This window comes from Hippopotamus amphibius, chromosome 16 (assembly GCF_030028045.1).
Source record: "Hippopotamus amphibius kiboko isolate mHipAmp2 chromosome 16, mHipAmp2.hap2, whole genome shotgun sequence".
Taxonomy (NCBI): Eukaryota; Metazoa; Chordata; class Mammalia; order Artiodactyla; family Hippopotamidae; genus Hippopotamus; species Hippopotamus amphibius.
The window spans coordinates 29,897,639-29,910,296 of record NC_080201.1 but is presented as its reverse complement, the minus strand read 5'-3'; the positions used below and the strand labels follow the sequence as shown (position 1 = coordinate 29,910,296).

The window sequence follows — 12,658 nt, the reverse complement described above, 5'->3', positions numbered from 1 at the left end:
TTATAGATTACAAATAGATTATTTTCACATTAATCTGATCCTCTGGATATTAGTATCACTGAGTTCAGAGAGGCAGAATGTTTTCTATGGGGTCCTACAGCTTGGTAAGTCATAGTGTAGAAGTCTGAAACCAAGTAGTCATAGCCCTTTCTGCTATTTCATACTGTTCCCAAGTGAGTAAAGACTAGATGAGATGAAAATGTTCATAAAACACTAAACCACCCTTTTTATCCTCTTAGAAGTCATGTTCAGCTTAGGGAGGAGAAAAACCGTTTGGTTATCAGCTACTTCTCTATTTTGTTGCCATATTTTTCTATCCTGATAGCATCTGAGTGCCTTCTAGAAGCTGCAGCTTAAGCTCTATTTTGTTGCTGAATTTTGTTGAAGCTTTAAGTGAACACTGCCTTTATTTAAAAGCTCACCTTGAGGATTCTGGTATCTGGGAGAAAGCTTTTTAGTCATTTTTTAAGCATCCCTTTTAAAGTCACCCCTCTCACCCCTACATTCAGGTATTCAGCATTTTAGACAGAGTATGGTTTTTTTATTATTTCCCACCATGTTTGCCTATTCAAATACTGCATGGAGGCTCAGTTCAGATGCTCTCTCGGGAGACCTTTCCTCTCCCATGTCTGTTCTCTAACCCTTGTTACATTCTGTGTTTATATAAATGAGAGCAGGGGCTGCATCTTAATCAGCTTTGTCCTCCCCTTTGGTGCTGAGCTAGTGCCTTCAGCATAGAAAGGCATCTGCTGCTCTCCATGGAGGTGTTTGTCCTCAGTAAGCCTGTCAGTAGCTTCAGAAATCTAAGAACTAGGAACTTAACAACTATTATGCAACCCTAGAAGTACTTTACAAGAATGATTTTCAACATTATTAACATTTCAGATTTTATCATTAGCAGTTACAAATCTGCCAATGCAGAGTCCTGTGATCACAAAACTAAATTATCTTGTTTTACTCTGACACTAAAGTACAGTAAGACACCCATTGCAGCCTGGTGTTTTGCATTTTTGCCTCTTCCCCATCTGCCCCCTGCCCACACTATATACTCTAGTTCGTGAGTCATCTTTTTATTTGTGTGGTACAGAAATCTGCTATTCCTGAAATGAAGCCACATGGGCAATTTCGAAGTCGTTTTCAAAACTGTCTTTGTGGACTGATTTCATGTCAGTCAGGGAAGGAATTATCTGTTTTTGTAGGAACGTCCAGTTCACGCAGGCTAGAGAGCCTGCCTCTGGTATCACTCTATCAGGGACTCTTTAACAGGATTTGTATTTTCTTATTCATTTGTAGTAGTGGTAAGTATATAACGGTACTGAAGAGATATTGCAGCAGAAACTTATTTGTTGAGGAAATGCTGGTCTAGGAGAGGCAGTCCAAGCGTTGATTTTTTTTTCCTCCCCTTCAGTATTCTATGCGAAAGAAACACCATATTCAGAGGAGTTTCGGAGGCAATCAATGAGCTATAGAAAAGCCAGGTTCAAAACCTAACAGCCTCTTCCTCGTCTAGGTTTCAGTTTTCTACATCTTTAAATGAGGGACTGAAATTAGATTATTTATAGGGTTCTTCTTTAAATATTTTTTTCCTTCTCTTAACAGAAATACTAATATGCTCTCAAAATAATTTAATGAAAATGTTCTTAATTTACATAATGGTTAACATGATAAAGGGAATCTGTCATGGGGACTTGACGGTACACAACTGTAGGAAGTGATAAAGTAGTTGCTGTAAATTTTCTAGTCTGATGCTAGAACCTGAAGCCCACAGGATAGGCAGTCAGAAAGGATGTAGAGTTGGGAAGAGCAAGAACAAGCTGGAACCCAGAGGCAAGAGTTGGAGCCCACGAGGACACATTAAAATCTGTCAGTTCTTGCCTCTGATTTTGATGGTGTGGGGAGACCCTTCATCAGAGAAGCTGAAGGAAAAGGCAAGGGATGGTGGAGCAGTTGCAGGTGCAGACACAGATTCACACTGAGAAGGTGAGCCAGCAGGTAAGCTATGGTGTATGTGAGCTACAGAATGGCTGCTGCTTCATTCTGGCCCCTCCATGTCATGCACAAGAATATGTGGCTCAGCCTAACTGCAAACAGAGGGAAGGGAGTCCTGGGAAATGTAGTTCAGGCTAGCCAAGTTGACAGATTACATAGCACACAGTGGCTGTCACAGGATAGTGGGATTCCAGGTGACCTTTACTTTATATTTTTACATGTTGTGTTCTTCACAATGAACATATATAGATAATTTAAAAAATATATAAGATTATGCTCTTTGGCGAAAAAAATCTTCCATGATTAAAAGGAATTATAAGCATTAAGAGGTGACGTATTTTACAAGTGAACATCATAGCTTTTATCTGCAAGAATATGAAAAAGATGCCTATGTTTTAATTCCTCTATTGCTACTTAATAGTTGTCAACATCGGCTCCAGGCCCTAAAAATCAAGATGAAGAATGAAATACTAAGGAAAAGCAACATTTCCATCACGGGGTATCTTCAGTGCAGAAAAGTAACCTGTGAGTTAAACCATCCTTCACGGTCGAACAGGTACCGCTATAGATGATGTAACTGACAGCAACATCACAGTCTGGCTCTCAGGGATTCTCTTTCCTTGGACACCAGAATCCTCTTTTGTACTGTACAGAAGATTCTGCTGTGCTGACAGATCATAAACACATTGAGATAAAGGAGAACATAATAAGCAAATTTTAACGCTTATGTAGGATGCTAAGACTTAAGACTCCGTGCTCCAGAACTCTTAGATGTTACCTACAACCATGAGTCTCAAAGTATTTTCCAAGCTTGGCACACATGATGGTTTCACCTGCTCAGCCCTATTCCCTGGGGCTATGCCACTGAGAGGGTATTAACTAGAGCTTCACCCCTCTTGCTGGCACTCACAAAAACGTATCAGATAGCAAGTGAAAGTACTACTATAGGGATGACTGTCAGTCTGCAGGAACTTAAAAGTCAAGCTGTGAAATTTAAACCATTAGTAACAAAGTAGTAGTTGTAATCCCACTTGAATGTCACTACGCTGTGGTTAAAAACTTGTGGTCCCCAAAACCGTATGCATGTAAATGGTCCTGGCCATGTTGGTGGGAAAGGCAATATGAGAACTAGTTCTAGGTATTTTTTAGCTCTTTTAAAAATTAGTGTTTGTTTTATAACAACTAATACTGAATATCAGTACATGTGTAAAATTTATAAATAGCCATATAATGAGCATACACGCTGAAACATTTTTTTACTGATTGGGGGTGCAAGATCAAAATTTTGAAACCACCAACCTGAAAGAAAGTGAAACTCCTTTTCTTCATTTAAACGCAAATTTCAGTACTCTAAGTTTTAGGAGATAAAAAAAGATAAAGCCAAGTGCTTTTCTTATTAATTAGTTAACATCCAAAACAAAAGCTACTGCAATATCTAATAATAAATGTAAAAAAAAAAAAGTTATCAGGGAGACAGCATTGGAATGGAATGAGAATAGCATCTTTCAGCTAAAGATGCAGTGACACCTTACACCCATCCATGCACACCCAGGCACACAGGCAGCAGTTATTATGTAATCCCCTTGAACAGTTCAGGGGGAAAAGAATGTAACAAACTGGACAGCCTCTTGGCATTATGACATGGCCTTTAGCATTTAGTCTGTTAAAGAACGGCAACTGGTGTGATAGCTGACCCTACAGTATTTAGGAAATAGAAGCCGTTTGTGAGATTAGAAAATCATTTAGTTACACTGGAGGCACAACTCCAGGATGGAAGAGCAGTGGGGACCTGGTACTGCACATCTTCTTTACTGACCAGAAGTCTCTTGGGGCCACATGGTTTTAGGCCAGGCTTTTTCCAAGGGAATATACTACACACTGTCTTACGTCTGTACAGTCCAGAGAGAGTCCCGGTGGAACAGAGCCATAGGCAGTGGAAGTGTATAGGCAGTGGGAGGAAGTGTAATGGGCCCAGAATGAACAGAGTGTAAGGTTCTTTAATGTTCTCAACCAGTGAGATTAGGAAAGACAGAATCTACAGTCATAAATTGATGAGTATATATTAAAAAAAGTCAATCACTGGAAACATGGATGAACCCTGAAGATTTTGCTGAGTGAAATAAGCCAGTGAGAGAGGGACAGATAAGCTAGTGTTTGTCTTATGAGGAGTATGAGTTATCAGACTTATAGGGACAGAAAGGAGAATGGTGGTTGCCAGAGGCTGGGGGAGGGGAAAGTACAAAGCTACTGTTTAATGGGGACAGAGGTGCAGTTGGGGAAGATGGAAAAGTTCTGGAGATAGGATGGCAGTGAAGGCTGCACAACAATGTGAATGTACTTAATACCACTGAACTGTACACTTAAAAATGGTATATTTATGTCACGTGTATTTTACTACACATTTGTTTTTTAATTACTGAAGAAGCCAATATGGAAAATGAAGAAAAGGTAAAGAAAAAGACAAAACCCCTTTTTTAAAAATCAAGAGATAAGTACCTAGCTCCAAGCTCAAGGTCTGGATTGAGGACAATCATCATGAGCCCTGTTAGAGAACAACCGCAGTTTTAAGAACGCTGTCACACAGGTCACCTTGTGGCTCTCCTTCACTTGATGCCTAACTCTTCCAGACGTCCCAGCACTGAGGAAGGGTCTCCTTTTTCCAGCTTTGCCCAGCCTTGTCACTCATAATAGACAAATGAAAAGTCCCAGAAACCTGTTCTGTTTGGGAAGGTTTTCTTTTGTTCTAGGCTTCGGTGGTTAATATGCTTGACAAATTTCAGAGTCTCTCTGTCTCTGTAGACCAACGCCAAAGAATTGTTTTCTGGATTCACTGTTAGCAGCTGAAACAGGCAGACAGAGGGATACATCAGAACACAAGAGGTTATTCTCACCTCTTTTCTTAAATAGATGGTTCCATTTCAAAGACTCTGGAGTTAGGGGATCCTTTAAAAGATCCTTTACTAGGAAGAGCTGTTGATCTGGCTGTCAAGATATTTTCCAGCACGCCCCATTCCAGCAAATACCCAGAAAGGTTTTACCTAGTGCATTTATTTCTTACTATATTGAAAGATTCATGGCAGTGTACCATCTGACTTTTAATTTATTTGGAATTTCTCAGCTGGCTAGAATGCTTAGTGATTATGCTTTAGCATCTTTATTCCATGCTGAGTACTTTCTACTAGACATCAGAACCACTGCCAGACAGACCAACATGGATCTGTCAGCCCAAGACACTAGCAGAAGACCATCATAAAGACTGGGTCTCTTGGGGCTTCCTAGGTGGCGCAGTGGTTGAGAATCCGCCTGTCAATGCACGGGACACGGGTTCGACCCCTGCTCCAGGAAGATCCCACGTGCCATGGAGCAACTAAGCCCGTGCGCCACAACTACTGAGCCTGCACTTTAGAGCCATGCGCCACAACTATTGAGCCCATGTGCTGCAACTACTGAAGCCCATGTGCCTAGAGCCCGTGCTCTGCAACAAGAGAAGCCACGGCAATGAGGAGCCCCCACACCACAATGAAGAGCAGCCCCCAGTCACCGCAACTAAAGAAAGCCTGCACACAGCAAAAAAAGACCCAACACAGCCAATAAAATAATTTATTAAAAAAAGAAAAAAAAAAGATTGGGTTTCTGAAGAATGAAAGTGTCTCCAAGAACTAAAAAGGATGGTTTGCTGTCAGAAGCAACTTACCTCTTCATCTTCTCCTTTGGCAATGTAGGAGGTAAAGCCACCATATTCTGGCTCCCAGCCTTACAAAGGGAAAACAAACATCAGTCAGAAAACTCACTGCAAGAGCTATATCACCTGTTTGAATCACTGACCCCATGCTGCTTAAAACTGGGGGATCTGGAGTTCAGTGGAACCAACTCTGACTTATGAGCCTGAATTTATAACTCAACCAACGCTGAATAAGAACTGAAAACTAAGAACTAAATATAAAATACACCTGGAAGGACAATGACATAAAAGCTCTGGGGGGTTCCTCAGAGGGAAGGTATGATTTGGTCCATCTCTTAGACCTCGGTCACAGATACAAATAGTACTCCGAGTTGGGAGGCTGAAATTCATGACCCCCTAAGATCCCTTCCAACACAGGGCTCCTGTGATCTGAGATTCCAGCCAAGGCAAACTGCTTCTGAACTGGTCACTTGGGAGAGGCTGTCCCTCTTACCTTCACAGCCACAGTAGAGAAGTAAGTCCAGGGCAAACTCAGTCTTGCTGTTGTCATGGATTAAAGTGTAGTGACCGGTCTTCCAATGCCTCAGTTCCCCCTGGCACATGGGAACACTTGACTCTAAGAAAAAAACAACAGGTCAGAAAAAAATAACCTCGATATTACTGCTAGACTACAAAAGAATAATTAGGAATAGAATAACACTAAAGAGAAACCATTTCTATAAACCTTCGGCAGACCTATTGCTCCATTATGATATTATACATAATATATAAGCCTTATAGTGGGGAACCCTCTTTGCACTGTTGGTGGAAATGTAAATTGATACAGCCACTATGGAGAACAGTATGGAGGTTCCCTAAAAAACTAAAAATGGAATTACCATATGACCCACTACTGGGCACATACCCAGAGAAAACCATAATTCAAAAAGACACACGCACCCCAGTGTTCACTGCAGCACTATTTACAACAGCCAGGTCACGGAAGCAACCTAAATGCCCATCCACAGACAAACGGATAAAGATGTGGCACATTTATACAATGGAATATTAGCCATAAAAAGGAACAAAATTGGGTCATTTTAGAGACATGGATGGATCTAGAGACCGTCACACAGAGTGAAGTAAGTCAGAAAGGAAAACAAATATATGTTAATGCATGTACGTGGAATCTAGAAAAATGGCACAGGTCAACTGGTTTGTTCTCCACATCTGTAGAGATGTGGAGAACAAATGTATGGACACCAAGGGGGTAAAGTGGGGGGAGTTGTGGGATGAACTGGGAGACTGATGTTGACATATATGCTAATATGTATAAAACTGATAAAAAAATTAAAAAAAAAAGCCTGATAGTGAAAAAAAGTTGACTTTCTATTTCTCTTTACCATGAATTTCAGATGGAGTATATGTTTAGCTGCCAAAATTTTTTTTAAATAACATGAACATTATTTTTAAACAGACTATTTTTTAGAGCAGTTTACAAAAAAAATGAAATTTCCCAGAAAGTACAGTTCCTCCACCCCTGCCACACACAACTCCGCCCCTCCCTGGCAGTTTCCTCTTTTATTAACATCTTGTCTTAGTGTGTTGTTACAATGGACCCAACACTGATACATTATTATTATTAACTAAAGTCCACAGTTTACATTAGGGTTCCCTCTTGGTGTTGTACATTCTACTAGTTTAATGTCATATGTCCATTCCATCTTGTTTGTAGATGATTAAGCTTCCTCTACTTTTAATAATTTCCTTCTACCTATTTGTAAATTCAAGCAAGTTTTTCTTAGGCTGATATTGGTTCTTAGCAGAAAGAAACCACTCACCTTCCTCTTCTTTACATTCTTGTGTTTTAGAGCAAGTTCGGGCAAAGCCAGTTGTATTTCTCTCCACCATTTGTACTACTGTTAGCCTAATAAAATGTACCAACTGTTCTCCCTACGCAGAAGGCTCTTCCCGCAGATCTTTCTTGTCATTCAGATCTGAGGTTGCATGACTGCTCCTCAGACAGGCTTGTCCAGATTGCCCAGTCATTCCCCAGCATGTAGCCCTATTCAGATTTCCTGCAGAGCGCCTATCCTTATCTTACGTTTTCTTGTTGTTCATGTATCATTTAATCTCTGTCCTCTCCTACTAGAATATAAGCTCAGGGAGAGCAGAGACCTTGTCTGTTTTCTTTTCCAGCTCTGGAAACAGGGCCTAGCATATAGCAGGCACTTAAAAAATGTTTGTTGAATGAATACGATTGAATCGTGAATACCTAATGGTAAAATAAGGAGAGAATGAAACAGGAGCTTACCTTGCTTTGAGTCGTCTTCCTCTGGCTCTGGGTCTGTCTGTTCAGTGCTCTGTTGACTGCTGTCCCTGACTGCTGTCGCCTGACTGTTCTCTGGCTCAGAAGAGCTGTGGCTAGTCCCTTCTTCAGTGTTAGCAGCAGCAGAGGCTGCGTCTCCCTCTTTTTTGTCCTCAAGCTCATCTTCTTCTGAAGGGGCCAAGAAGTGAAGTTTCAGGCCTGTGAAGTTGGAGAGCAGCAAGAATATTGCCTCAGAGCGAAATAACGCCATGCAGTCCTTCAGGATGTCAGGAAGCTTGCTCTCCTCGGCCTTCTCATAAAACCTGGAAAGTAACAACACCAAGGTAATCATCAAAGCCACAGATTTAAAATTAGTCATGGGATGAAAGCTCATCATTAGCTTTGTACCTCTTTCCCTAAACCTTGGCACAGCTTACTAAGCCCAAGTTGTTACAATCGTGAGGTTCTGTTAGGGCTTGCTACTAGATGTCCCTGGGAACAAAACATCATTAGGGCAAACGTCCTATTACTGGAGGTTGGCCTTGCAGACAAACAGGCAGGTGTCGAATGCAGAAGCAGATGTCTTGGATGATAGGTTCTACCTTTTGTTAGGGGGACCTCGGCTGCTCCATTCCACGCCTCCTTTCTCCAAAGCCTCACACACCTCTGCAAATTTCTCAGGCTGGAAAATGAGCAAATGAAGCAGTGGTTAGCAGATCTCCCTATGATCCCACACTGGTCTTGCAGGTACAGCAGCTCTGCAGAATCATTCTTGCTGATTCCTAAAAGGGCCAGGTGACTCTCACCCCTTTCACACAAGATCCCCCAGTCCTGATATGGTGAAGCTGCAGCAAAGACTAGATAAATCATCAGCATGCTTTAGCCAAGAGACCCGAGTGTCAGTTGGGCCATTTCCTTAAGTAGCTGTATGTCTTATGTCAACCTGCTAAACTCTCAAATTCCTGCATTTATAAAATGAGGATCATAATGCAGACTCTTTAATTCTTAAGATGTGAGGGAAAAAAACTAAACTGCATAAAGTCAATGTTATCATAATGAAAATGTCTATACAATAATACAGATTCTTTAGGCCTCAGCTCATTTGCTGCATTTAATCAGCATTCTAAATTTAAAAAGTCCAGTGTACTACAGGAAGCTGATTAATCTATTAAAATATCCTGAAGAGGCTTTATAAGTACTTGTTTAATGCAGTTTCCCAAGGAGTGTTCTACAGATAGTAATCCTATCAGTTGTAAAGTATGGTTTAGGTGAGCTGAATTAAATAGGGTTAAACAAGTTTATTTACTGTAATACTTCTAAAATTCCTTAATATGCTACTGTTAGCTATACAATTTCAAGAGAGGCAGTGTGTAGTGTCTCTCAACCTTTTTTTCATGGAGGGACCAACTCCTGGGACTGTGATTCCATGGAACCTAGTCAACTGGGAAGAACCACACCCCCTTTGGCCCTCACAACAGCTCTTCAAGATGGGCAGGACAGGTCTTATCCCAGTTTAACTGATGATGAAAGAAAAGCTGAGACCTCAGTGATCTGCTCAGGTCAGAAAAACCACTGAGCCGAGATGAGGCTGTAGTCTTTCTAACCTCTCTCCACTATAACCAGCTACCTCATCATTCTCAAACATTCTTGCTAATTTGTTACTTATTAATCTTTCTATTATTTAAAAGTAATAGTAAGCACTATAGTCATCAGATGAATAGGATGGGAAACACCACCCCCCTCAGTATAGAAGTGTGGGTTTATTATAAAAAAAGATTTTAGAGAACTCAGGAATACCCAAGGGACTCAACCCACTACCATACAACTAACAGCAGTGTTATCTACTTTCAATTCTATATTTTATTTGAAGAAGAGGATGACATAAACATTCTAACAAGGAACAAAACCAAAAACAACAAAAACACTCTCTTAATGATGCCTATTCACCAACCCAAGAGGCAAGGCTGCATGCCAAATGTGGTATGTCAGATAGTACTTGCTGGCCTACCTTAAGGAACTCTTTTAGGAGAATCTCGGAACTTTCTTCAAATTCTTCTTGAATTTGAACTTGGTACTCCATGTCAAGATAAGTAGGGTTGATCCAATCATACAAAATTTCATGCTACAAAGCAGCAGCAGATGCAAAGGGTGAGTTAATAATAATTCCTACTGCTTTTGTTCTGACATCATTTCACACTAGTAAAATATATGCACATCTTCATTTTATAATTTTCTTCTTGTTAAATAAAGTTCTGGAAAGCTCTGCCTTAGAAACACACTATCAAAAGTGTATCTAAGAAGGGTGGAAAGGCAAGCTCAAAGCCTAGTTTCATTATCAGGATGAGCTATTTTAAAACCAGAAAAGGAAATGACAAGTCACAGCTTCTAAGACGAGAATCCCAGCAACAGGAATTTATCCTTACATCTTGTGGGATGTGAGGGCTGCGAGGTACGAGAGGTTCAAAGTAGGTGGGAGGCCTGGTCAGTGAAGGACCATGAAACCAGCCGCTGATGGACAAACGTGACTTCTCTTCAGACAGGACTTCAGACACCTGAAAGGACAAGACCAGCAGCACATCGACACAAAGACCAGTGGGGAAGGTTACTGGCCAAGGCTCACTAATTTCAGGACCCTTCAGACTAGGTGTGAAAACAACCTGGTCAGATAGTCCAACCAGAAGGTGTCACATTTAGAGAACAGGTGACTGAAAGGCATGCTCTTTGGCACTGTACGTATTTGTGGCTCAAAGTCTTTACCTGGTGAAAGGATACTGGAGACACTTCAAAGAAAACCAGTGTGTTCCACGAAGGGATAAGAGACTTGACAATCTGCTTCGGCTGGAAGTGCTCTGTGCCGGGAGAGAACACATCCGTAAACGTGCTTCATCATCATTAACCACTCCTGGCTGCCTCGTTCACCTTGACAATTCACAGGTTTCTCAGGGTAGCTAGGTGTCCCCTCCAGATCCCCAAATGCCACCCCCTTCCGTTTCTCTTATATAGTTCTGCTAAGTGGCATCTGTTCTTACTCCACCATCCAGCTATTACTGACGAAGGCTGGAAAAAGTTCTGGAGTCAAGCTCTGGTGTCAGTCATTTACCAAAAAAAAAAAAAAAGACCCTGACCTCCCATCAGAGGCACTGGTCCTGGCAGATTCACAGCCACGGGCAGCTGCACATGTTCTCTACCCTCTCATGGCCAGCATTCAGAAGCAGGGTCTGGCTATTTCCTCATCTTAAATCAACTCTAATTTATCTCTGGAGTAACAATTATTTCAAGCACAGCTCAGACAGGTGGCTGTTGGGACTGGCGTTTGTTCCCCTGCGGCCGTCCCTGTAACGGACAGCTTCCGTCTCCCCTGAGGAGCACGGACGTTGCATGTAAGAACCCGGAAGTGGCTGCTGGTGTTGAAGAGCAGGACTCTGTCTTACCGTCAATGTTGTACAGGTCCAGGGTGCCCCCCAAGCTCCTGTCCCAGGGAGGAACCAGGTAAAGGATGAAGGCGATCCGGCGCCCTTCCAGCTCGTCGTCATGGCAGAGCAGGGCGTCTGCAGTGGTTGAGCACACGGTGATGTCGCTGCACGGCCCATGGGCAGCTGACGTCTGACTGCACTTAATGTCAGTGTGCCTGCTATTCCCTGTAACGTCAGCTACTCCAGCTTTAAAATGACACTTATTTCTCCTCTTTTATAATTATAGAAACAAAACTGTAAACATAGAAAGCTCTAAAAAAACTGAATACATATATAGACTCAGAGATAATCACTACTAATATTTTTACATATATTCTTCCAGCATTTCCCCAACATATGTGTATTTACTTTTTAAAAAACAGTATCCTACAGGGCTTCCCTGGTGGTGCAGTGGTTAAGAATCCGCCTGCCAATGCAGGGGACACGGGTTCGATCCCTGCTCCAGGAAGATCCCACATGCCGCGGAGCAACTAAGCCTGTGCGCCACAACTACTGAGCCTGCGCTTTAGAGCCTGTGAGCCACAACTATTGAGCCCATGTGCTGCAACTACTGAAGCCCATGCGCCTAGAGCCTGTGCTCCGCAACAAGAGAAGCCATGGCAACGCGCACCACAACAAAGAGTAGCCCCCACTCAGCGCAACTAAAAAGAAAGCCCACACACAGCAACAAAAGACCCAACACAGCCAATAAAATTAAAAAAAAAAAAAAAAAAAGTATCCTACAGGGCTTCCCTGGTGGCGCAGTGGTTAAGAATCCACCTGCCAATGCAGGGGACATGGGTTTGAGCTCTGGTCTGGGAAGATCCCACATGCTGCGGAGGAACTAAGCCTGTGCACCACAACTATTAAGCCTGTGCTCTAGAGCCCGTGAGCCACAAGGTTGAGCTCGTGAGCCACAAGGCTGAGCTCACGTGCCACAACTATGGAAGCCTGTGTGCCTAGAGCCTGTGCTTTGCAACTAGAGAAGCCACTGCAATGAGAAGCCTGCACACTACAATGAAGATAAGCCCCCACTCCCCACAACTAGAGAAAGCCCGTGCACAGCAACGAAGACCCAACGCAGCCAATAAGTAAACAGGTAAAAAAATAAATAGTAATCCTACAGTGGTTTTCTGGCTTTTTTTTTTTTTTTAAATACATGGCAAATGTCTTTTCCATATCAATATACACACTTGTCATCTCTTTTAATGGCTGCATAGTTATTCTAGGACTGAGCAAGGTAGGCAT

The 12,658-nt window shown here is 42.1% G+C and overlaps 1 protein-coding gene across 6 annotated transcripts in view; it reads right to left on the bottom strand.

Annotated features, from left to right (window-relative positions):
• The window catches only part of OGFOD1 (2-oxoglutarate and iron dependent oxygenase domain containing 1), a 33,924-nt gene that overhangs the window by 9,171 nt on the left and 12,095 nt on the right, over positions 1–12,658 (bottom strand). The window contains exons 5-14 of one of the 6 annotated variants that reach the window (XM_057710626.1): positions 11,390–11,596; positions 10,716–10,807; positions 10,382–10,510; positions 9,967–10,080; positions 8,561–8,640; positions 7,965–8,281; positions 6,165–6,287; positions 5,684–5,742; positions 3,289–3,339; positions 1,281–1,412 (exon numbers count right to left, since the gene is read on the bottom strand). In XM_057710626.1, coding sequence (XP_057566609.1) covers positions 3,319–3,339; positions 5,684–5,742; positions 6,165–6,287; positions 7,965–8,281; positions 8,561–8,640; positions 9,967–10,080; positions 10,382–10,510; positions 10,716–10,807; positions 11,390–11,596 — 1,142 coding nt within the window. In that variant the 3' untranslated portion in view covers positions 1,281–1,412; positions 3,289–3,318. Of the gene's footprint in view, positions 1–1,280; positions 1,413–1,487; positions 3,340–4,467; positions 4,830–5,683; positions 5,743–6,164; positions 6,288–7,964; positions 8,282–8,560; positions 8,641–9,966; positions 10,081–10,381; positions 10,511–10,715; positions 10,808–11,389; positions 11,597–12,658 lie in introns of those variants that run through there. The other 5 variants (XR_009049609.1, XM_057710627.1, XM_057710625.1 and 2 more) reach the window with 5 other exon arrangements.